A 22,858-nucleotide genomic window follows, 5' to 3' on the forward strand; every position below is an offset into this window, starting at 1 on the left:
TTATTGTTTAATTTATTAATTATTATCCAATTCATAAAATATATCATGTTTTATTTATTAAATTTTTTATTTCATTATATTTAATTGAACCCTCATACTTTATTTTTATTAATATTAATATTAAGATTAATATAAAAATTTTAATAAAATAATATTAAATTTAATTAATTAAAAGAATATGAGGCTGTTATTTTTTTATCCTTTTCATTTATTGAATCCTTATTAAACTACTGATATAATTTTGATTCCAACCCAAATTTAATTTCTATGCAAAACTGAACCTGCCTTATCCTCTCCTATAAGCAGACATCAATCTTTCATGATTTATTAAAAAATAAATAAATTTCACATGCATTAAAATGCAAATATACACTTAATAATTTTCCAATTAATAAGATCTGTTAATCCACATAATTAAATTAACAAGTTTATATATCACAATTTTCTCTATGTCGAATGTCCTGAATTTAATAGGTGTAATGAGATATATGGTCAATATATAAATGAGGGGAATCATCCTTTTTTAATGAATTATATTGCTGTGATCAAATTTCTAATTTTTGAAATCTCAAATTCAAAATCTTTATCAATTCAATTCCTTTTAAGCAGTGACTATTTATGAATTCCTTTTAAGTAGAGACTACTTATTCAGTGTAACTATTACACTCAGTAATTAATTATGGAAAATTCTTGCCTAATCTTTAGATCAAGACGACCTATACGTCTATTAATTCCAAACTCTCGCAAAACCCAACAAAGCAAATGATTAGTTCTAAACTGTCTCTCTCTGAAGATACCATAAAAACTAGCAACTTTTATGTACAGAAGGTTTCAGTACTGGAAAGCTAATACATACAAACACCTAAAACAGTTTAAAAGCTATTCACAGAGAGCACAGCCAAAAACAGAACATTTTACAAGCATGAAGACGCTCAACGCCTTGTAGAGGTAAACTCATTTATTAACACGAAAGATGTTAACATCTAGGATAATGGACTTGTTGGCAAGGCAACTGGGTTCAAACACACACACATCAAATTCATGTAGCTTGTTATCCAAAACAAAACTCCTCCACCCGGTACAAGCAAGTCCTCCTCTATTTGGTCTTTTACGATAATATAATCTTGTGCACCATGTATTCTCTTTAATACGTAGAATCACATCTTGATTTTCTCTACAAGAGATGTGTTTACCCACCCATGTAGCAGGGATTGACTGAAGTTGAACCAAACAACACAAGAACATGAAACAAATAAACACCAAACTCCAATGCTTTATATGTAATAAATAAAACAATGTCATCTTGGTTTGGGGGAAATGAAATGCTCACCATAAAAAATTTTCTGGATACATGTGTGGGTTTCATCTCCACAATAAAGCCCTTATCAGTTAGTGTTGCTTGTGCTAATTGTATTACACTCTCTGCTTCTTCCTTTGTCTGCTCAATGCCTGCATCCTCTTAAAAAAAACCCATCAACCAACAATTCTATATATCTATCAATGAGTTCATCAACATTTGTTGCTTTATCGCATGCTTGTAGAAAAGGGTATTTCCAAAATAGAGAAGTCACAGCACAGAACAAAGCAATCTGCTCAAGGAGAAAAAAAAAAATGAAGGGAGAAAGAAGCTACCAGGTTTTGCCTCTATGTCCTCATCACAAGTATAAGGTTCTTTGTTTCCTGCACTGTTCTTGGTAGAAATGGGCTTCTTGAACTTAAGATCTCTTTGAGCTTTCTTATTAGCAACTTTGGAGATGACAGGCTGCTTTAATGGTGTAGTGTGGATATCATTATGTTTAGGTTTCTTTTTCAGAGAACTTCCAATGGCAACTCCAGCACAACTTTGACCACTTTTTCTTTCAATTTGGCATCCACAGTCATTTTCTTTAGGTTCACGTTTTCTCAGAAAATAGGAAGCTGCCTTCTCACACATACTCCACCCGTTGAACATTAAAACATCAAAATTAGATTCTCCGTTGTACTTAAAGACCAAGATATCATTCTCTTCAAGAGAGTGATCTTTGACAAATTCTTTCCAACCGTGGTCAAAGAACAAGGTATTTTCATTTGCAGTTAGGCCTATTTCCCATTTGGTACCAGAAGGACCTTTAAGAGTCACAGTATCAGGCAACTTCCTTGTCAAATTTCTAGTAAAATTTTCAGGGATTGCCTGCAATTCCATGCACTATCAGATATTAGAATTCAATCAGCACATGGATTAGAACAAAATCACCGCTCCAATAGGCCTCAAAACGGGGGAAAACAAAAAACAAATGGCACATAAAAGGCAGATAAAAACAGAGCAAGAAACAAATTTTGTTCTGCAGCCATTTGGATGATGATCTAAACTCATGCAAAATTATGAGAATAAATGGGTCTCCTAATCTACATTATAATAAATTACTTACCAAGCACTGATCAAACCCAGCATGGAGAAACTGAGAGAAATGGATGTACTGAAAATGGGTCCAGTAAATTTCCTCATTCCAGCTTCTGCAATCCCCGGATGCCCCTTCTTCCATTTTGACTGACATGCAGATCTGGAATCTAACTTCAAGGAAGCTAACACATTAACGAGCTACTATAATGGTAGCTAAACATGACAAGCTCCAAAATCAGAGAGTAAAAGATGTTTGCAGAAAATATTAGGAAGCAGAGAGTGGAGAAAAACAAAAAGAAAAGTGAATTTGTTTTAGGGACAGAGAAAGTGGTGGAAACAAATCCTTTCACTAAAGTTGTGGTGATGACGGCAAAGTGATGATCAGAGCGACAAGACAGACTCCTTAAACGACGAGCCTTTACCTAGATAGTAGATATTTAATATTCATATCTAGCTTAGCAATGAAACGGAGAGCTCAACAGGTACGGTAGGCTATAATTAAGAATTTATAAACAAGCAGAGACATTTGGCAAAAATCCCACCCGAGGCGTCCCTTGCAACAGAAATAGGATTGAGGAGGAAAGGTGATTATTTGTACGAAATTCATATAGTATAGTATAGGAAAAGTATAGTTTTGGGCATTGATGCTCTACGATAAGCGGTTCATTTTATGTCAAAATAATACTTTAAGCTTATCCCGTCAAAATAATACTTTATCACCCCTACCACGAAAGGATTTATCCGTTATAATATCATTACTTTGCTGAGATGCAGACTCAAATGATATTTTTTTAATATGGTGGATCTCACTAATAAATAAAAATTTTACAATAAAAAAAAGTAAATAAAAATTTTAATATGTAGGTATCACAAACAAAATTCAATAAAATTTAAATTTTAATATTAAATTTTGATTTATTAAAAAATTAAAAAAAAATTAAAAGTAAATCATTTTTCAAACCCAAAAACGATAAATAAAAAAAAAACGCACTCATTTTCTGGTTGTTTCGCAAGAAACAAATAACATGGTAGAATCAAGAAATTAATACAATCCTCAGTAAACATCTCAGTTTTCAAGACTATTGAGTTAACCATTAAAATGGAAAAAGTGTCATCCACATCCATTGAGTTGGCCATCGAAATTGGAAGAATTTCATAAACATCTAGTTCCCAAAACGCTGTTAATAGAAGGACATGCACATATTTGCAGCCACAGAAGAAGACGACAGAGCTGATCATGGCAATAGTTGAGCCAAAAATCTTCTCATTTCTCCATATCAAACTGAAGATATCAAAACCCTTTAACAAAATCAATCGCAATTCAAAGCTAAATTTCACAGACGATGGAAGTATCACAATTTTTGCTCCAAGACACTGTGGAATCTGTGTCTGGATCCTCATCACCATCAATTAAAGAAGATGATCCACTTCCATCGTCACCGTCACTGCCATCAAAGAAATTACCGAAAAGACAGAGGAAGTGGAACCCAATAATCCCTTTTTTTTCTTAATTAAAAATGCCAAAAAGTATCCTCAAAAGAACCATTATGAATCTCCATATTAATTAAATGAAAAAAAAAATGCTAAACAAAGACGAAAGCATTGTCTACAATTTGAAAAAGGAGATCAACAGAAACTGTAAAAACAAAATCATTTCAAGCTCATTCACCAACTTCAGCAGAGGGGTTAACCATTGTTTCATCAGTGGGCCTATCCAACTTCACACCTATAATGATCCAAATCAAAACTGAAGCCAAAAATAGATCAAATTTGGTAATAGATCTGCATCCTCGAACTCAGCATCATCGAATTATTAGCCATCTTATATCCTTATATATATCGTGCGTTGCAATCATAGAATCTGGAAATGGGATTAAGGGATGGGAAGAAATGAGTAAAGAAAGTTAGGGCTTTGGGTAAAAATGATTGATTTAAGAGAATGCGATTAAAGGATAGGGAATAAAACATAAGTAGAAAAAGAAATTAAAGAAACAATTAACGGGGGATTTTAGATAGGAAAATCGTTCATGATTTTGAAAAATAAAATATTTTTTCTTATCTTTTGAAAATATAAAAAAATTTATTTTAACTTTTTGAGTTTTCAGCTTTTTTTTTTTATATTATGTGTGAAACTTATTATAATAAAAAAAAATTATTACTTGAGTGCCGTGTCAACACGCCTTAATGATGTTTTTGCATTCGGACTATTATTATTATTATTATTAAAACACAAAAAATTTTTATTATTTCTAAATAACAGTAAAATTATAATTTTATCATTTCTTATTATTAAGGATAGAGATATTCTCGTTATCATACAAAAATTTATCTTATATTTTAATCTGAACAATATATTTTAAAATATAAAAATAATAAAATATTATTAATTTTATTTTAATTAAATAAATAAATAAAATAATTAATTAATAAGTCAAATATATAGTGTGAATACTATTAAATTGTAGATAAATATTAATGCTTTTAAATGATATATTATTTAGTAAAATATATTTAGTACTTATCTCATTATTTGAAAGTAAAAAAAAAATAATAACATAGACATAACATTTTAAAATATTAATTTACTAATCAATATGATGGGTTATACCTTTATCATGTTCTCATACTTTTAAAGAAAAATTCATTATACATACTCCACTATGTTTAAGTTAATATATTTTAAAGTTGAGAACATATTTGATCAACTTATATTGTAATCATTGTATTAAATATTTTTATTTTTTTTTATTTAAACTCTCAATCATGTATTTTGAATATTTTCAAAGTAATAAATCACAACAAAAGGCCACCACATTCACTCTATATTCAAAAATTTGAGCCATGAAATTATATCTCTTTATTTAATTATAAATTTATCTATACAAAAATAATTATATTATTAATATTATATAATATGATTATATATGATAAAAAATTACAATACAATCAATGCCTTTATTTTAGTAGTACCGGAGTGATCTCCAAGACTGTTAAGTCTTGAGTTTGTGTCTCAATTAGATCAAATTATATTAAAAAAAAATCACAATACAAAATAAATCATGAATAAGTTGCTAACAAAAACTAAAAGACAATTAAAGGATTTTACATTTTAAAAATAACAATTGAATTTCAACAAAATTCTAATAAAATAAGTATTTAATAAAATTTTTATATACTCTAACAATACTTGTATTACTGAAAAAGCTTATATTGTTGTTTTTAATTAATTTTGTACTTAATGACAAAAAATGAAAAAAGATGTTTTTAAAAACGAAAACAGAGATTCTGCCAATGTAAACTAAGAAAATAGTTTACCCAAATTCAATAAAATTAGTCACTCTCATTTAATTTTTTTTTTCTTTTTCTAACTTTTATATATTAATTTAAGAGGATTTATTTTTTACTTTATTTTTATTATCATCAATTATAAGTATTTCTGTATTAATATAATATATTTTAATTATTTAGCTTTGCATAATATATATACGTGTGTGTTGTGTTAATTCGCAGTATGCCACGGTTATTTGTGCTTATTTAAGCTAATTATGACAAATTTAAGGTATTATTTTGACATAAATTGAACCATGAATTCTTAAATATCAATCCGTGAAATCACAGGTTTTTTTTTTTTTTTTCACTTTTCTCTATTATAGTGTTTCAAGTATGGCATGAATATGGTATTCATCTTCAAAAGTATCAGCTATGAGATTTTCTTTGTTGGACTGTATATTTATATTTAAAGAATCAATCTTTTAATCTCAGAAATTATAATTTAGATGGCTCTTATTTTTAAAGTCAAAGACTCCAAAAAAGAATGAATTGTCCATTATAATAAAGAAATAATGACTTATGAAGTAAAATTTAAGTTTTTGATACCAATTTTAATTGCTAAAATCTTCTAGGAAACCGTGTGATATGCTTTTTAAATTTTTTGAATTGTTTACTATCTTTTCCACAGATGTATTTCTACCCACCAATACCTTCAATCAAGATAACACTCAAATATTTATATAATTTAAATTAAAATAATAATTAATAATTAGCTAAGGTGTGTACGGGCAAAAATTACTCTTCATCTTCTCTAATAACACCACCCGCAAAAGTACAGGATTACAGTTACACCGCGTCATCTCCATTATGAACAATATAGATCCCAGAGAATCGTTTAGCAGGGATGTAATATTTTTCATAAAGGATAAAATATTCCTTTACCTAATTTGTATTATCAAATTAATTTTTTTAGAAACGGATTTTGTATTTTGTTTGTGTCAAAAAGTAGCTTATGTGAAAAAAACTTGATATGCTATATTTTTTGCGTAATATAATTTATCCATTTATTGACCTTTAAATTATATTATAATAATTATTCTCTTCTTTAATTTAGAAATAAATTTATGTTTTTATATTAAACATATTTATATTATATTTTTTTGAAAAATAAATTCCCTAAAAATATATTCTGAAAAACTATATTTCCCACAAAGTAATAGGGTTACAAACTGTTAGAAATGTTAGGTTCTTAATGAATCATGACATCTTTTTTCGATAAAAAGGTTAATTTCATCCCAAACGTTTAGAACACCAATAGTAGCTTGGCATCCTCCTTGGAGCCTATATTTTGCTCGGTCTCTCCGAAAATTAGGGGGGAAGGCTGCCTATAATAGACCACGCTTAGGGTTGGAGCCTTCTGGCACAGAGGTCCGTCCTTGTCCCATAGCATTGCCATGGGCAGGGTGTTAATACAGCAATATGCGTCCTCGATCTTTCATTAATTAGATCTTCAACAGCAAAGTTTTTACTTAGAAAGGGTATTCCATTGATGTGGAGTACCTTAGGTAACATAAGGGGTACGTGCACTCGGAAGGAAGAGTACCAAGGAGCAACTGCAAAGAATGGTTCCGACCCTGCAATGCTTTGTATTTTGTACATAAATACAATTTGTATGAGAATTGTCTTAGGGACTCTTAACCAAGCTCTGTATTGGATTTAGGCACATTGTCCCTCTTGCGCCTACAGGACTAGCTAATAACATTAACTATTAAACCTACCGTTAAATTTCACCCGTCTGCCGGCACAGCAGATAGAATAAGTTTAATTTGCCAAGTCCGAATAACTAGTTTTCTACAGTTCCTAGACATCCACAGTTTTTTTGTCTTCATCATGCTGGGCTACAAGTGCAAGCTAAAATGAACAGAACCACTGAGGATACATTGAATGTACATTCTTGATAGAAGGATTACTCGGGCACAATGTCCCACCAAGAAAGCAAGCAATTGATTCACAAAACAAAATGCATACCTCTAGTTATTCACCAAAACAGATAAAGATGTCTCCACTTCCATTAGCAAAATTTCTGTCCTTCAGTGTGCATGCACAAAGCACTTCATCTTGCCCCTCAGCCCAAACATGCCATCACCTTGTTGGATTTTCTGAACACAAAAATTGAAGCCCAACCTGCACTGATAATACATACATCATGAAGAAACAGCACCAAGGTCAATAAAAAAATGAAAGCAATGCAAATTACCATTTATATATGTTAGTTCAGGCATGAAACCATGCATGTGAGAAAGTATATCAAGGTCAACACTGGTGCTGCCCAAGAGCCTTTATGCTATTACAAGGCAAAAGCAAGATAAAAATCAGAAGTTACAAACTCTTGAAACATTTAAGAGCTCAACTAGTCATTCATGAAAATGAGAAAGAATAAAATTGTAACTGATTCCTTTCATTTCAAGTCATTTCCATAATAGGACTCAAAATATAACCAATTATTATTCAGAAAAAGCTGATTAAGGTCTTCGGCATTCAAAACTCAGTTTACCATCTGATTTCTCTCTAGTTATGTCAGCTGGGTAAGTATGGTGTTCAAAAACGTAGTTGCTAATATGGCATTGCTGTTAGTAGTATGCCCTAGAGCATATCATTTGGTATGTATCTTGTACATGTTTTATTAATAAAAGACATTTTCATTTTTCCATTTACATAATATATTTGTGTAATAGAAAAGGTCCATTGATATTTTGTTAGAAATTCTATTCTTAAGTTGTTAAGAATATGAGTGACAGTATTTCTAGCACAAAGTATCATAAATAGGTTCACAATCGAGGATACTTCACAATAAGGACATGACTTATCCAGAAAGATTGTATTCATATTTGTTCACAAGTTATTTATATGAGATATAAATAATATGGAATGGTGAGTCTCATGCCATATAACAAACATGATAGGCACTTATACATGATAAGTAGGTCGAACCAGTAACATTTATAACAAGCATATGGAGTTTACTCTTGTCAATATATTGTCATAAATCATATCAGTGCATATAATCTTTAGACCTGAGATAGCACAATTATCTTGTATATAGGTGGTTTGAGTTCGATACTGGTTTCATACTTGTACTATGTATGGGTATATGGGCATGTGTTGACTCCTACTAGTTATATATGGAGGTAGGTGTTGATCAAGATGGAATCTGTTCCTTTAAGTAAATAGGGATAAAATCCTATGTTCATTTAATTATTCTTGATGTTTCAAGTTCCTGACCAGGACAGATAGATTTAATCAGAAAAGAGTTTCTGATGAGAAAATCTTTTAATCAAGAATTGGAATTAAAAGAGAACATAATATTTATAGCAAATAGGGTTTGACATAAACCATTACTCCAGCTCGAATTGGAATTTTGTAACAGAGAGATTCTAGTGCATAGTAACATATGATTATAGGTTCATTTAAGGTAAACCTTATCACTAATTGGGTGGCCATGGCATGCTATACTAGGTGTTAACAATGGTCTATGAGGTGCATAAAATGATTTAGAGAAATCATTTATGATAAGAAAGAGTTCTGATGATATTAGGAGTTGATATCATGTCTCACTGCCAATTAGTGATGAGCCTAGAAAGTCACACACATACACAAGTAATCACCAAATTAAATATGATTTAATTAATTAATTGAAGAGTTTAATTGATTAATTAAATAGGTTTGGTTTGCAATTAGATTACAAAGTTTCTAGCATGGCTTGAAACCAAATCTAGGTTAATGGATGTATAGTATAAGTTAAATTTTTATTTAAAGTGTTTAAATATGAATTTAATTAATGAGAAATTAATTAATATAGATTAATTAATTAATTTATATTTTATATAAATTGATTAGAAGAAGAGAAATAATTATTTTGGATTGAGAACTCAAAATTAAGACGCAGGATTATTTTGGTCATTTCACAGGGCGACATGTGGCACCATGAGATGGTGACACGTGGCACTACACATAAACTTGTCATATGTCTTTTAATCATGTAAGATGATTAAAATCAAGATTAAATATAGGTTTGACACTTGGCACAACGTGATTGGGTCAATTAAACCTAGAGCCAATAAGAAGGTGACGTGTGGCAAGAGTTTTAAGTGATGACCTAGCTATATAAATGTTGTTATGAAGGAGTAAAACGTGTGGGCTGCTATTCTCTCTTTGTGCCGCCACCCTTAGCTGCCCTCTCCCCTCTTCTTTTTCATCTCTCATCAATTCAAAAAGATTAGCAAACAATCTCTTGAATTAAAAATACAAGAAATTGTTTCTAGTGTTCTGTTTACACCTGTAATCTCTCAAAAGGCAAAACTTGATTTTCTAATTCATAGAAAAAGCTTTAGAAGCTGTTCAAGGGCTGTCATAGGTGATCTTGGTGTGGACAAGGTAGAGGGACAACATCTGGTGTCCTAAGACGCATTCCAAAGGTGCCAAACATCAAAAGGTTAGTGCATCAAAAGGTTAGTGCACTTGTTATTGATCTAATCTAAGGTTTTAATGAATTAATCTGTTAATTCTAAAATCTTAAATGGCAAATGTAGATCCAAAAATATATTAAAAGAGTTTTAATATGCTGTCTATCATTGAAATCAAATAGATAAAAATAAATCTTGCATGATGCATGTGACACTAGATTAAAAATTTTGAATTTAAATGATCTAAACTTTTGTTTTTCATGCTTCCGCTCCTTCAATTGCCGCATTGAAGATATTACAACATGAGCTCATAGGTTAAGAAACTGAACTCACAAAAGGCAACAGTTAAACAGTTATGCAAAAAGGAAATCACAAGATACAAGCACAAAAATCAAACAGGGTAGTTAATGCAATTCTCACCAAAATGTTTGTATAGTTATGACTGCATTCCTTATTGTTCAACATGCCTCATGAAGGAGGCTGGAGTGCTTTTCCTCCAACTCCGGATATATGTACTAGCATTTCACACTTACTAACAAGTTCAAATATGCAGACATCCCCCATCTTGATATCATTATCACGAACAAAGGCCATCCATCCTCCACAAAATGTATGTATTGTTCGCCCTTTTGAGTCTGGGACTGAATTCACTGTCCAGCGTTCTCCTCGTAAATTAAGAAGGACCATCTCTGTTTTGCAGTTGGGGAGATATGCTGCAGAAAATTGGTGAGGGATTTTCTGCACAATGGTTATTTGTCAGTAAAAAAGAAAAGTATATTCTAAAGATTGAGCAACTCAGCCACTTGTTATGAGTTTATCCTAAGAAGAGAACTAAACCTAGAAACCCTTGAGTGGCCCAGCAACCGCAGCACGCATATCAAAGAAACTTCAAGATGAATGAGATGGAGCTGAGTATTATTTATGCTACATAGCCCCCATATCTTAACAAGCATACAGGAAGACCCTTGGGGATTGTCAGAATGCTGAAAGAATTACTAAGAGAGTCCTTGATTATATGTGTGTGAGCAAGCAACAGTGTGCGCATGACCTTGCAAGGGAAGCAGAATCTTTTACAAAATTGAATACTCATTTTGCTAGCATTTTGAATACGTAAACAATGGTGGAGTTAAAGTTGAATGAATGAACCAAACAAGTTCGGCTCTGATACAAAGTGAAATGGCAGATCAAAAGACATGAGAGTTTCATCAATGTCAATCCCAGCCAGAAAGTGCAAAAACAGGGGAACCTCAAGAATCCTGAAGTATTTTTTTAATCTATTGGCTTAGCCATGAGAGGTCCTCTAATCTCAAATTATTCCTTCTGATTTTGAGTTCATTTAGGTTTTTGGATATTTCAATTTGTTAGTACAAGTATAGAATTTATCACAAAATTAGTGTGACAAATAATTATACATCCTTTGTGGAAAAAAAAAAAAAAAAATCAGTCAGTCAGAATGTAAGATTATCCAAGGTAAAAATTAAAAGGAAACAACCTACCAGAGTATATGAACCACTGATGTTGAACTTCCTCATGATTCTGGCAAAATTAGGAAAACCTGAGTTAAACGACTTGGCTGCTTTCTCTTCATTGAGTGCCACCATCATTCTCCCACCAGCTCCATCATTTAAACTCAGTTCAACATCCAAATTCTTTCCACTGTCAGTGGCCACCTCTGTTTTGTAATTAAAAACCCAATTTATTTTACAAAAGGGAACCATAACAACAATGCAATTTATGCTAATGTTACAATGTAGAAAACTTTTTCCCAATATTGCATTTAAAATCATTGTGTAGTTCTGTTAAAAATGATGAAACTCTAGCAGGGATACATAAAATTTCCCATGTGCACAAATAAAATAACAAAATTATAAAATAGGGAAAGCAGCCCATAAAATTGTAAAGCAAACTCTGAACTGAATAACCTGGAACAAAATCAGATCACTTACCCAGCTTTTCATTGCCACCTCTTGACTGAGAGCACAGCATAGCACGGGCAGAACCCTTTGTTGCATTGCCACGTTTCCTTCTGGAAACTGCTGCTAGTTGACTCTTATTAGACCCCTTTTTATCACATTTTTCTAACTTTGTGGTGAGCCATGAATGGGCCTTTAAAGTGTTTTTTCTGGATTTCTTTGGAAAACATTCAGTTTTATGAGAGGTGGCAGTACACCCAACACTTACCCCATTAGAAGCTAAGTTTCCACTTTGGTTATCCAAGACTTCCTTTCCAACTCGAAGAATAAACACTCGCAATTCACATTTGCGCACAAGTTCAAAAATACAAACATCTCCTATTTTGATATCATTACTACGGACAAATGCCATCCATCCACCACAGAAAGTATGACTTGTGTGCACTCTTGTTGTTGGCACAGAATTTACAGTCCAACATGCTCCTTTTACAGTGCGAAGGACAATTTCTGTTTTGCAATTTGGAAGATGAGCCGTAGAAAACTGATATGGTATATTCTGCACCACAAAAAGTGAAAAAATAAGATAGACAATGTAAACAGGTAGCATAAAAGCATTACATGATACACTCTGCTGTCACCATGTCTTCATGCCAAATCAATGAAAAAGAAATGATATGAACTCAAAGTGCCCAGATTGCAATTGCCAAAAGAATATCCACAGACTGCATGAACGATATCTTTCAGTAAAAAATCTTGAACAATAATTAAAAGGAAGTCTACTCACCAGAGTGTAAGAACCACTTATGTTGAACCTTTTCATGATTCTCACAAAATAAGGAAAGCAAGAGATAAAAGACTCTGCAACTCTTTTCTCACGTTCCGACAAAATTGACCCATAACCTCTGTCAGGTTGTTTTTCACCTTCTTTGCCAATTCTTTTCTGGATGGCTGCCTCTGCTTTATGATCCAGAAGCCCAAATTTAGGAAACAGAAGGTATTTATTCAAGCCATACAATCAAACTTGATTGAATTATTTTCAAGACTAAAACAGCACGATATGATTCCATTAATTTGTGCAAAATATTATTTCATGAATTGTGCTTCTCTATAGACAAAATTTGATATGAAAAACTAGTATACTATGCTTTTTAATATATGTGTTAGCCTATAATGCTTCACACCACAGTTTATTACAAGCAAATGATGCAGAAAAAATCAAACGAACAACAAAAATCTTCAGAAATCTAGAACAATGCCTCTACAGTTAAGTAAAAACTTGTTCCTGTCTGCAAAACACCTACGGTAGAAATTATTGTACTTACCTGGCTTTACATAGCAAGCTTTTGATTGAAAGGGGATGAAAGAAATCGGGCATGGACTAAGACATTGTTCGTGGGAGGAACTCTCTTCTTGGAATTTTGTAGTTGTAATTAGCTCCTCATGCTGGCATCCTTCCTTGTTACTTACCACCCCAGCCCCCAAGTTTTTGTTTATGTGTTCTGAATACAATTCAGAAGAGTCACCCCTAACTTTTTTTGACACATTTTCACAACTTTTATCTAAAGACGCAGCTTTTTCTTCTCTTTCTCTCTTCTGCCTGGTACTTCTATTTCTATAATACTGGTTGGGATCTAGACTGCATTTGGAATGAAATGCAGCTTCTTTCTCACAAGAACTTATATCAAATACTTGCACTGTAAAAGACAATTCTCCATCATATCTGAAAACTAAAAGGTCACCACATTCTATAAGATGATCTTTCACAAAAGTTGGCCATCCATGATCAAGGAATATATCATTCTTCTCCTGAGTTAAGTCAACTGGCCAAACGTTCCCACTAGGACCAGTTAAAGAAACTGATCCAGATATTCTTCTTTCCATATGGTTGGTGAATCCTACAGGTATTTTCTGCCAAAGAAAAATTTAGATAGCATTAATCCAATTTCCTCAAGAAGAGACTTATTGTTCATGTACTTTAATTGCAAATACTTGTCAAGTGTTATTTTTTCCCCTTCACTCTTTATCTAGAACAAGTTAGACTAAAAAAGCTTGACCACATTGGCACCGGCAATGAAAAACATTTCTTCTATGAAATCATTCATTTTTCAACATATACTTTCATTTGGTAACAGGAACAATACAAACTTAATGCAACTAATTAACCCAGGTCGATAACCATCACAATGCAAATCCCCCATCAAAGAAATGGAAATTCTAGTATGATTCCGATTGATTGAACCTATGAAAAACATAAATTAGTTCCCAATCATTTCCTTTCTAATAATGATAAGAATTTTTTAAAACTACCGCGGTCCAAACCCTAATTTCCTTCCTTAATTATCAGGAAAAATAAGTAACGGGGCAAAGATCAATGAAAACGAAAATGGAACAAAAGGGGACATGGAGAAAGCAAGGAAAATACGAAATAAGAGAAACTACCAGTCGATCCGCAGTTAAATTAGAGGAGAAAATCTCGAAGAAACAAGGGCGCCTAGCATTTTCCATCTCCGCATGATTCTCTTTCGCCATGGATACAATTCCCAGGCGTTTTAACCGAATCAGGAAAAAGTGACAACTTCCAGCTAAAGCATTACATGGGAAAATACGAATTGAAGAAAGGAACAGAAAAATCGAAGGGGAATTATAGAAATTTTATTCGGTTTTGAATCGAGTGGGAGTAATGGGTAGTTTCATGCAGTGTGGTGCGAAGCGGAGCTTTGGCACTCCATAGCGTTAACGCAGCTGCGCAGGTGCATTTGGAGCGTGTGTTTCAGTCGCTCGAGAGAGGTTGTGAGGTTGTTATGGGAGGTTTGTCACGTAGACTGATGGCGCGTACATTTATGCCTTACCTAAGCTAAGAGGTTTTTTTTTTTTTTTTTCAAAATGTTTATTTTAGTTCTCATATTCGTTAGGAAAATTCAATTTAATAAAATTTTAATTTTTTATCAAATTAATTTATAAATTTAAATTTAAATTAAATTTAAAAATTAAAATTTATGAATTTAATCTATTAATTTCTTAATTTAAATAAAAATAAAAAGTCACTTTTTATTTTTAGGATAAATTTTTTGATTTATTAATTAAAATTAAAAAATAATATACTCTACCTTTTTATTTTTCTTATTTTTGAGATAACTTAAATTTAAATTAAATTTTCTTAATTAAGTTAAAATATAAAAAAAATAGACTAATTGGGTAATTATTATTACCCCTAAAATTGAGCTTTAAGTTTTTGTTTTTGCCCCCCTCCTCTTATTACAATTAATTTAGAGCTAAGGCTGTGTTAATGAAAGGATAAATATTCTTGTTATAGTTAATTTAGAGCTAACGTTTTGTCAATGAAAGGATAAATTATATCTTATCCCAGCCACTCTGTATAAGATTATTACATGGAATAAAAGAAAAAAGAGTAATTATAACTTTTTAAAAAATATTTTTAATACCTGAATAAAATTGAATTTATGAATCCTGTTATTATTATATAATTATTATTTCATAATTAATTTGTTATAAAATAAACGATTTATAATAAAAATATTAATACATGAATTAAAAAAAGTTATAAAAATTAAAAGAAAGAGTCACCAATTTCAATTCCTTAAACTTCAAATTTGAATAATTGTAATTCACCTATGTTATCTCTACTTGAAACTATTCAACAATTTTCATATTGGGATAAATTTCGCTCGGTTCAACACAGTATATAAATTAAAAATTTTAAATAAATTAAATCAAATAAAATTAAATTAAATCAAATTAATTTCATTTAATTTGTCATTGTAAACTTATTTTTTTGCTAATATTAGAGCCAATTTTAATTATATCTCATATTTCTAATTATAATTTGAGATTTAATAATAATTAATTAATTAAAAAATAAAATTATTTGATTTGATTTTTTCTATTTTGTTAATTAATTTTTTTTTTATTGTGGATTGAATACTGCTCATCACTATGCTTCCATGCCCTCGAGAATTTCAAGTGAAATCTCTTAACACAAACTAATCTTCCATAAAATTTAGAAATTTAGGTCAAAGGTTTATCATTAGATATTACAATTATTATTTTGTTGCAATCATTGGATGTGAGTATAAAAAGTGGGATAATCTTTTTTTTTACTGATTTAGTTTCTACTGGGGTCCAATATAAGTATATAATAAATAAAATTCAATTAAATTTTGTTAAATAGATTCCAACTAATTTTTGGCAGAATATTCCCAAAAAAAAAAAACGAAGAGCTGCAGATAAATGCTCAAGAATCTCTAAAACAGAAAAAAGAAAGCATCTTTAGCCAACAAGACCCAACAAAACGATCAAAGAACTGCTCAGTTCACCAGGGAAAAATATGCACGGCCATCACTACAACATCAGATCTTTTTCTGGTGAGATCGAGCTCAAATAGGCAGACGTCTCCTTCCTTCAGCTTATTGGCGACATAAAAGTCACGCCATCCTTTTCCCATTAATACACGTCTCGACTCAGCCTTACTCCCACATTCGGAATCAACACTGCAAAGCTTCACTGCCCATAATTTTCTCGAGGGATTCCGGAGAACCACGATGGATGCTCGAATAATGTTTTTTGAGCTTGCGAATTCTGCAGGGATATCCTGCCTCCATCACCAGACATTAAAAAACGGATCAATATTTGTTAAGCTTCTACAGGCATATCCCATATTCCAAATATTGAAAATTAGCTCACCAGATATGATCCATCATCTGCTCCGTTAGTTGTTGTTATGGTTGTTATGAAATGAGGACCCTTCGGAGAGTAGGATTTAGCATCTTCAAGCAGGCGTTGCTCTGCGGATACACAGCGACAACATTTGGTATATACATGGATATTGATAAATTAAAATTAATCCAAGTACTAGTAGAGCTAGAAGTCTATAACCCACCCACCTTTGAAATTCCCTTTCCCCGTCTTGTCATAACTGCTCTCAACTTCATCAGATGAATTCTTCTTCCCGTTCTTCTCAGAGAAATTGATGGAAACAGGAAGCTCTTTCTCACACGAGCTTGGATCGAACACTATGGCATCGAAAACCATGTCTCCCTTATGTTCGAATACCACGAAATCTCCAAGATTGAGGTCATGGTGCTTCACAAAATTTTCCCAGCCTTGTTCAAAGTACAACAACCCTTTGCGGCATTTACCAACTTTGATATGCCATGACCCCTGGGAACTTCTCACTACTGCCTTATCCAATCTCTTCCCCCTCAGCTGTCGGCAGAAAGCCACAGGAAGAGACTGTTTACAAGGAAAAAAAAAAACAATAAAACTATATTATGAAATATATAATAAAGAATTTAATCAAAAAGAAAGGGAGGATACATACGAGTTGGGATCGGAAACCAGTCATCATAACCTTGAAGAAATGCCTAGTAACTGGAAGCTTACAGCTCCTGGCCATGGACGAAGATGCTGATGGACTCTCGTTCATTCTCCTAAACCTTCCCTGAGAAAACGATGCGCCTGTGGACGGCTCATATATATGATAAGTTTTATTTCATTCACGGGTTTGAATTTCGAACTTTTTCAGATGCATACAGTGACCCGTGATGTGCGCCGGACCCCTGTCCATTACCGAGTCGAGTTCCAAATTCTAAATCTTAAAAAAGGTCCCATCTGTAGTGTGTTACCTCGAATTTAGATTAAGCCCATGATTTATATACCTTCGAAGTTGGGCCAGTCTTGATTGAAATTTCGACCTCAAAAAACTACATGGCCTCCAACGTTGCTCTGCCTGAGCGGCCTAGCACAGGAATTTTCAATTTATAACCCCTCGAGAAGAAGACCAGGGACGTAACAGCTACAAACTGAGCTTTCCTCTAAACCATTCCCCCAGAACATCATCACTATCATAAATTAGAACCAAAAAGTGAAACTTCTGGGCTTGAAACTGTATCGTATGATCGCCTTAATTTTAATTTGCTTACAAATTTGCACAAATTTTCGAGTTTTATTTTATGATATGATCTTATCATTATTTTGCTGTTCAAAAACAATCTTATAATTATTTTTACATTATATCTCAAAAGTGCCCAGTCCTTACATTTGTTTAAATTGAATGGTAATGGCAAACAAAATATTTAGAGAGGCAAAGAATCACACTTGTAACAGTGATGAATAGAAACCATAGCAGCAAACATCCACTTGTAAAATAATAATGCAAAACCGAACACTGAAGAAAAAATTTGAACTAAACAGCCATGGATAAAATACCACAGCAGCAAACATCCACATGATACATAATGCAAAGTAGAAAATTGAACCAAAAATGGAACAGAAATCTGAACTACAACAGAAAATCCTCACACATTCCATTCTTTTTTCTAGTTTTGAATAACTGCCTCAACTGATATATGTTTATAGATCAAACTCTACATGAAACTGAATACTACTAATACAAAATATTGCAATCCAAGATACAACAAGAAGAATTAAAAAATTATCTGCTGCTCATGGAAAGGCTCGTGAAAGAGTGAAAGACCCTAAGCAAGAGACCGCACAAAAACATGCCTTTGCTTCCTTTATTCATTGCTTCAACATCATTGTCCTATGCTGCAGACTCGAGCATTAACCATGACTATATCTTCCTTCATGATATATAGCAAAAGGCAATGGAGGGGTCCATATTGCTTCAAAACGAAACAAAAATCCTTCAAATAATTTTCCAGATCCTATGCTTCTGAATCCTCAGGAACTGCAGATAATTTGTCATCTTCAACAAATGATGGATTAAGAAATCCAGCAATGAATGCCCACATCTTATAAACATCTTCAAAGTTTGTTAGAAATCCAAGTGATGCAGTAACAACCTCCACTCGGTAAAACACATCTTTACTGTCATGGTGGGCACTAGCCATTGGCTTGCACAATGCTGCGTCTTCAAAATCAAAACCCCCACAATGTTGTTTTGGGCTGTCAACTATCCTTACATGGTTCAGGATGCCAATGCCTAGAGAGATTCCATTTTTATCAGCCAACTTCTGAACAACTTCTGGATGAATTAGTTGTCCTCCAGTGCTCTGTCTCACATTGAAAGCTACAGCTGCACCCCTTTCATATTTTATTTTAGGGCCATATATCTGTACAAGAGGCACTTCTGAAGAAGGAAACCGAAGTTGAAGTAAGGAGGTAACAAGCCAATTGATGAGATAACGAAGTCTGAGAGTAGTTTTGTTGAGACCCAATAGATTGATGTGATGAAGATGCCGGCATATTATCTCTGGCTCACTCCTTCCCCACTCTTGTTCATCGCCATATTCTCCATCACTTATGGACGCCTCATCACCAAAAGTAGTTAAAGATATTTCCTTTGGCTCCAAGTTACTTGAGTGTTCTCTACGGTTGTCTTCCATGCTGAAAGATACTGTGTGTCTTGTGCTAGCTAGATGATCTCCCTCTTCCAAACCAAAAAACCTTCCTCTTGCTCTCCTCCCTAACAATCTGTAGTCACCTTCTGTCTCTCTCCTTATAGCACTTTCTTTGGCTTCTTGGCTAATTTCAGAGGCTGAGACACCTTCAAGGTTATGATAACGAAGGCTCAATATTGGCCCATCCCCAATTTCAGTGTCCACTTGAATCTCTCCAGCGTGCTTCAAATTGACATATTTTTCTCCATTGCTGAGTGTATGTTCTGTTTCAGCAAACCGTTGTTCTTCAGAGATTCCTTTGGTAAGGTCAAGATCCTGTGACACTGATAATACAGTTTCATCAACAGACAAAGCAGGATCATTATGGAATCTGTGATGATGATCATCATCATAAATTGGGTTCTTATACATTTTTGATGTTGGCCTTGTTGATAGTTGATTATGTCTCTTCTTGCGCAAGAACCAGGTAGATAGCAAAGGTGAACCTGTTCTCTGTTTGGTTAATTGCCCAGAGTTATGAGATGCCAATGGACTCTGACCCAAATCGATCCAGTATGAATTATCTGATGACTCATCCTCACTGAAAATTGGACTTTTCATAACATCCCCAACCGAAATGCTCTCAACCTCCTCAAATACGGTGCTTGCCCCATCTCTGTCTGAGCTGCTATCATGTTCCATCTCGTTCTCAAAGACATCCCTGACCTCGTTGGTAGTGAGTACACCTGAAAAGGCAGGCATTTGTGACTCCCCACGTGTTTCAGACTCTGCATCTTCACTACCATTCATGGCATCATTCTCCATTCCAGTAAAAACATCAAGACCGTCCATAGAATCACCCAAATACTGAGGGAAAACAGGGAGAATCCTCACCATTCCCAACCCAGTGCGGCCACTCTCATTCTGCAGGTTTGCCATTACAGATTTCTTGATCAAAAGACACCCAAACCCAGTTGGGTCAGAACCAAACACCCTGTAAAATGATGTGATAATAAAATCTGGCCTGAACAAGGAAAGCCCTAGTGAATCCATATCCTTTGGACCTAATGACCCAGCATCCAGCAAAACATGCCAACTATTTTGTTGAGCAAGTGACATCCACTGGTAAGAATACTTGGCCCCAGTTACTCTAGACTGAACAGGAAACACAAAAAGCCCAACTGCAGAATTCTTCTTCCTCTTCTTTTTATTACAAATCTGCTTCCTCAGCTCCTTAGAACATAGTTTTAAGGTAGGCCATTTAAACCAAGCACTACTAATCATAGCACCTTTCTCCTTGGCACGTTGAGCCATCCAATTCACAGACTGACTCTCATGATCAAACATGGTCAACAACTTCTTGTTTGATTGAAATGGATAATACTCGGCAAGCAATTTAAATGCAGACCCTCTACTAACAGTAAAAACAAGGCCATACTCATTTTCAGGGATGTTCAAATAATCCATAATCTTACTCTTTACATCATGTTCAGCAGTGCCCCTTTCAGCACTTCCATAGAGAGCATGATTACTCAAATTTGTAGTTATTTCGTGCAAAGTAAAAGCAGATGATTCCCAATGCTGCTGAGTTTGTAGATGAGAAAACAGACCGAAGCCACAGTAATCAAGACATACCTTTGACATGGACTCGGATAGATTCCCGTATTCATCAAGCCGCAGCCGATCAATCTTTTCTGTGGATTGAAACTTTGGGTACATAGTGAGGAACTTAGAGAACGCATCACGGAGGTCAGGAATTGAGTCCTCAGAGCAGAAGGTTCTTTCTGCTGCCAGAGCTGTAGCACGCAAGAATTCCTTCTGGGCATTGAGCCTAGCAAGAGATCTTGACCTCCCAATGGCTGTTCTTTCTTGATTTGGGGATGACTCAGCATCGATGTCTTGGGATTTTGCAAGCGACCCATCTTCAGATGCTTCCTCAAGAGCCTCCTTGAGCTTGTTCTCTTGCAATTGACGGAGCATAGACAATCCGCCAGAACGAGAACCCAAAGCAGAACCATCTCTCCTTCTGGCCTTCTTGTCCATTATCAAAGAAGCACAATGAGTTATTGGCTTCCATATTAAGAGGTGCATGGATGCCTCCTCGTTCTCTCCAGTCTCCACAGACAATTTCACTGATGCACACAGAGCCGAATAATTAATAAGCGCAGGCCCAAATGAAAAGCAAAGTTGAGATTTTTACATAAAAATTTTGAGTCAATATCGGAAACTTAAGTGGCATTCCTAACTTTGGTAATTCAAAACTTGGAAGCTTTCAAAATAACAGAGACAGAATCTTTTCTTTAGGACTACACAGAACTTTTGTAAGATGAAGAAGATTGGTCATAAAGAAGAGGAAAGGTAAAGACGTAAAAGAAAAACAAAGGGAGCTAATCTGAATAGAATCAAACCTTTAACACTGATAAGAGAAACCGTAGCTTTAGCATCCTTTCAAAGGCCCATACTTTGCGGGTTCCAATTCAAATTCAACACCATCACACCCAACAAAGATACAAAACCCAGATTCGAAGCCAACTCTAACAACAGAATCTCGCATTAAAAGGGGGAGGTGGTTGGTCAGCTGAAAAAACCCTCCAAAAGCCAACTTACCCAGGAACAAGAAACGTTGAAGGAGAGTTCAAAAGAGCTTCCAACCACTTCCTCTTATGCCATCAATGCTTTTCTTCAACTTCTCTAACGCTTGAAGCCGATCGGAGTTGCTTTGTGGCAGCAAACAAGAAGAAAAATTTAAGACGAAAGCAAAAATTCGTTACACTCCATCAATTTCAAATTTACTACTGCAATTGCATTCAAATGCTGTTGGTCTGTCTCTCTGGTTTCCCACCACCAATGGTATTTACTCTTTGGTACATTTTTTTGTCCTCTTCAACTCCCACCCTGCACCCTCGTTTACTTTGGATTTTTACTTTTCGGCACCTCTCTCTGTCTTTCGCTTATTCGCTGTATTATTTAAATTTTCTTTTGTTTTTGAGATTGAAAGTTATTAGCTGACATAGATTGTCGTAAAAGATTGAGTGAGGACCATTAGTTAATTCATAAAGATTGGATTGTGAATCATGCATCATGGTTGTGTCGTGCATGCATGCCAACATTTAAAAGATGGTCAATTGACATGATTTTTCGATGGTAAACATTATTGTTATTATTATTATTATTATTATTATCATCAATAAATAGTAATTGAGCTGTTCTGAGCTAACACCATAGATAAATCTTCACTGTGGATTAAAAGTAAGGCAAATTTGATTTTCCGTTTGCATGCCTAATTTATCACCTTGGATTCTAATGATCAAATCCAGTCAATCTCGTTCAGATGCGCATCCAAAGACGGAGCCCCGAAGACAACGACGTCCCTTGCGTTGACCATATCACAATGATAAAAAAAGCTACTGAATAATTGCTTATTTGCCCGAACCGGTTCTTATTTCTCTTTTTAGTATTCATCAATAAATTTTA

General features: G+C 33.7%; 4 protein-coding genes across 11 annotated transcripts; all 4 read right to left on the reverse strand.

The window, feature by feature from the left end:
• Positions 1–766: 766 nt before the first annotated feature.
• LOC110667024 (B3 domain-containing protein REM16) lies at positions 767–3,036 on the reverse strand. 2 transcript variants are annotated; one of them, XM_021827724.2, is made up of 4 exons: positions 2,409–3,036; positions 1,633–2,170; positions 1,331–1,458; positions 767–1,215 (listed from the first exon to the last, which is right to left on the reverse strand). In XM_021827724.2, the coding sequence occupies exons 1-4, from the start codon at positions 2,532–2,534 to the stop codon at positions 955–957; spliced, it is 1,053 nt and encodes a 350-aa protein (XP_021683416.1). In that variant the 5' UTR covers positions 2,535–3,036; the 3' UTR covers positions 767–954. The 2 variants fall into 2 exon arrangements, with proteins under 2 accessions (XP_021683416.1, XP_021683418.1); XM_021827726.2 differs by having other exon boundaries at positions 1,331–1,449; positions 2,409–3,022.
• A 4,375-nt stretch (positions 3,037–7,411) lies between these two features.
• Positions 7,412–14,842, reverse strand: LOC110667014 (B3 domain-containing protein Os01g0723500). Of its 6 annotated transcripts, none has more exons than XR_009141920.1 (8): positions 14,466–14,842; positions 13,349–13,934; positions 12,811–12,983; positions 12,060–12,582; positions 11,610–11,785; positions 10,534–10,851; positions 7,908–7,994; positions 7,412–7,834 (listed from the first exon to the last, which is right to left on the reverse strand). XR_009141920.1 is itself a non-coding variant. In XM_058130852.1 (7 exons), exons 1-6 carry the CDS (start codon positions 14,553–14,555, stop codon positions 10,582–10,584), a joined length of 1,815 nt encoding a protein of 604 aa, XP_057986835.1. In that variant the 5' UTR covers positions 14,556–14,842; the 3' UTR covers positions 7,412–7,834; positions 10,534–10,581. The 6 variants fall into 6 exon arrangements, 4 of the variants coding, with proteins under 4 accessions (XP_057986835.1, XP_057986836.1, XP_021683407.1 ...); XR_009141919.1 differs by having other exon boundaries at positions 7,412–7,839; XM_058130852.1 differs by lacking the exon at positions 7,908–7,994 and having other exon boundaries at positions 12,811–12,980.
• Positions 14,843–16,174: 1,332 nt separating this feature from the next.
• LOC110667030 (putative B3 domain-containing protein Os03g0621600) lies at positions 16,175–17,608 on the reverse strand. 2 transcript variants are annotated; one of them, XM_021827733.2, is made up of 4 exons: positions 17,365–17,605; positions 16,928–17,276; positions 16,728–16,828; positions 16,175–16,635 (listed from the first exon to the last, which is right to left on the reverse strand). In XM_021827733.2, exons 1-4 carry the CDS (start codon positions 17,467–17,469, stop codon positions 16,357–16,359), a joined length of 834 nt encoding a protein of 277 aa, XP_021683425.2. In that variant the 5' UTR covers positions 17,470–17,605; the 3' UTR covers positions 16,175–16,356. The 2 variants fall into 2 exon arrangements, with proteins under 2 accessions (XP_021683425.2, XP_021683426.2); XM_021827734.2 differs by having other exon boundaries at positions 16,288–16,639; positions 17,365–17,608.
• A 712-nt stretch (positions 17,609–18,320) lies between these two features.
• On the reverse strand, positions 18,321–22,338 carry LOC110667015 (uncharacterized). The gene is made up of 2 exons (XM_021827719.2): positions 21,793–22,338; positions 18,321–21,516 (listed from the first exon to the last, which is right to left on the reverse strand). Exon 2 carries the CDS (start codon positions 21,473–21,475, stop codon positions 18,710–18,712), a length of 2,766 nt encoding a protein of 921 aa, XP_021683411.2. The 5' UTR covers positions 21,476–21,516; positions 21,793–22,338; the 3' UTR covers positions 18,321–18,709.
• Positions 22,339–22,858: the final 520 nt, after the last annotated feature.

Source organism: Hevea brasiliensis, chromosome 12, assembly GCF_030052815.1.
Source record: "Hevea brasiliensis isolate MT/VB/25A 57/8 chromosome 12, ASM3005281v1, whole genome shotgun sequence".
NCBI classification, from domain to species: domain Eukaryota; kingdom Viridiplantae; phylum Streptophyta; class Magnoliopsida; order Malpighiales; family Euphorbiaceae; genus Hevea; species Hevea brasiliensis.

Excerpts from the sequence above, each read along its gene's own strand:
- LOC110667024 (XM_021827724.2), bottom strand. The coding sequence starts at position 2,534 with ATGTCAGTCAAAATGGAAGAAGGGGCATCCGGGGATTGCAGAAGCTGG. Across the intron at positions 1,459-1,632 it reads GGACATAGAGGCAAAACCTG|AGGATGCAGGCATTGAGCAG; the intron begins GTAGCTTCTTTC and ends GTTTTTTTTAAG. Across the intron at positions 1,216-1,330 it reads TATCCAGAAAATTTTTTATG|TCAATCCCTGCTACATGGGT; the intron begins GTGAGCATTTCA and ends GTTCAACTTCAG.
- LOC110667014 (XM_021827715.2), bottom strand. The coding sequence starts at position 14,555 with ATGGCGAAAGAGAATCATGCGGAGATGGAAAATGCTAGGCGCCCTTGT. Across the intron at positions 12,984-13,348 it reads AGCTTGCTATGTAAAGCCAG|CAGAGGCAGCCATCCAGAAA; the intron begins GTAAGTACAATA and ends TGGATCATAAAG. Across the intron at positions 12,583-12,810 it reads TAAGTGGTTCTTACACTCTG|AATATACCATATCAGTTTTC; the intron begins GTGAGTAGACTT and ends TTTGTGGTGCAG.
- LOC110667030 (XM_021827733.2), bottom strand. The coding sequence starts at position 17,469 with ATGAACGAGAGTCCATCAGCATCTTCGTCCATGGCCAGGAGCTGTAAG. Across the intron at positions 16,829-16,927 it reads GGGGAAAGGGAATTTCAAAG|AGCAACGCCTGCTTGAAGAT; the intron begins GTGGGTGGGTTA and ends GTGTATCCGCAG. Across the intron at positions 16,636-16,727 it reads CAGATGATGGATCATATCTG|GATATCCCTGCAGAATTCGC; the intron begins GTGAGCTAATTT and ends TGATGGAGGCAG.
- LOC110667015 (XM_021827719.2), bottom strand. The coding sequence starts at position 21,475 with ATGCACCTCTTAATATGGAAGCCAATAACTCATTGTGCTTCTTTGATA.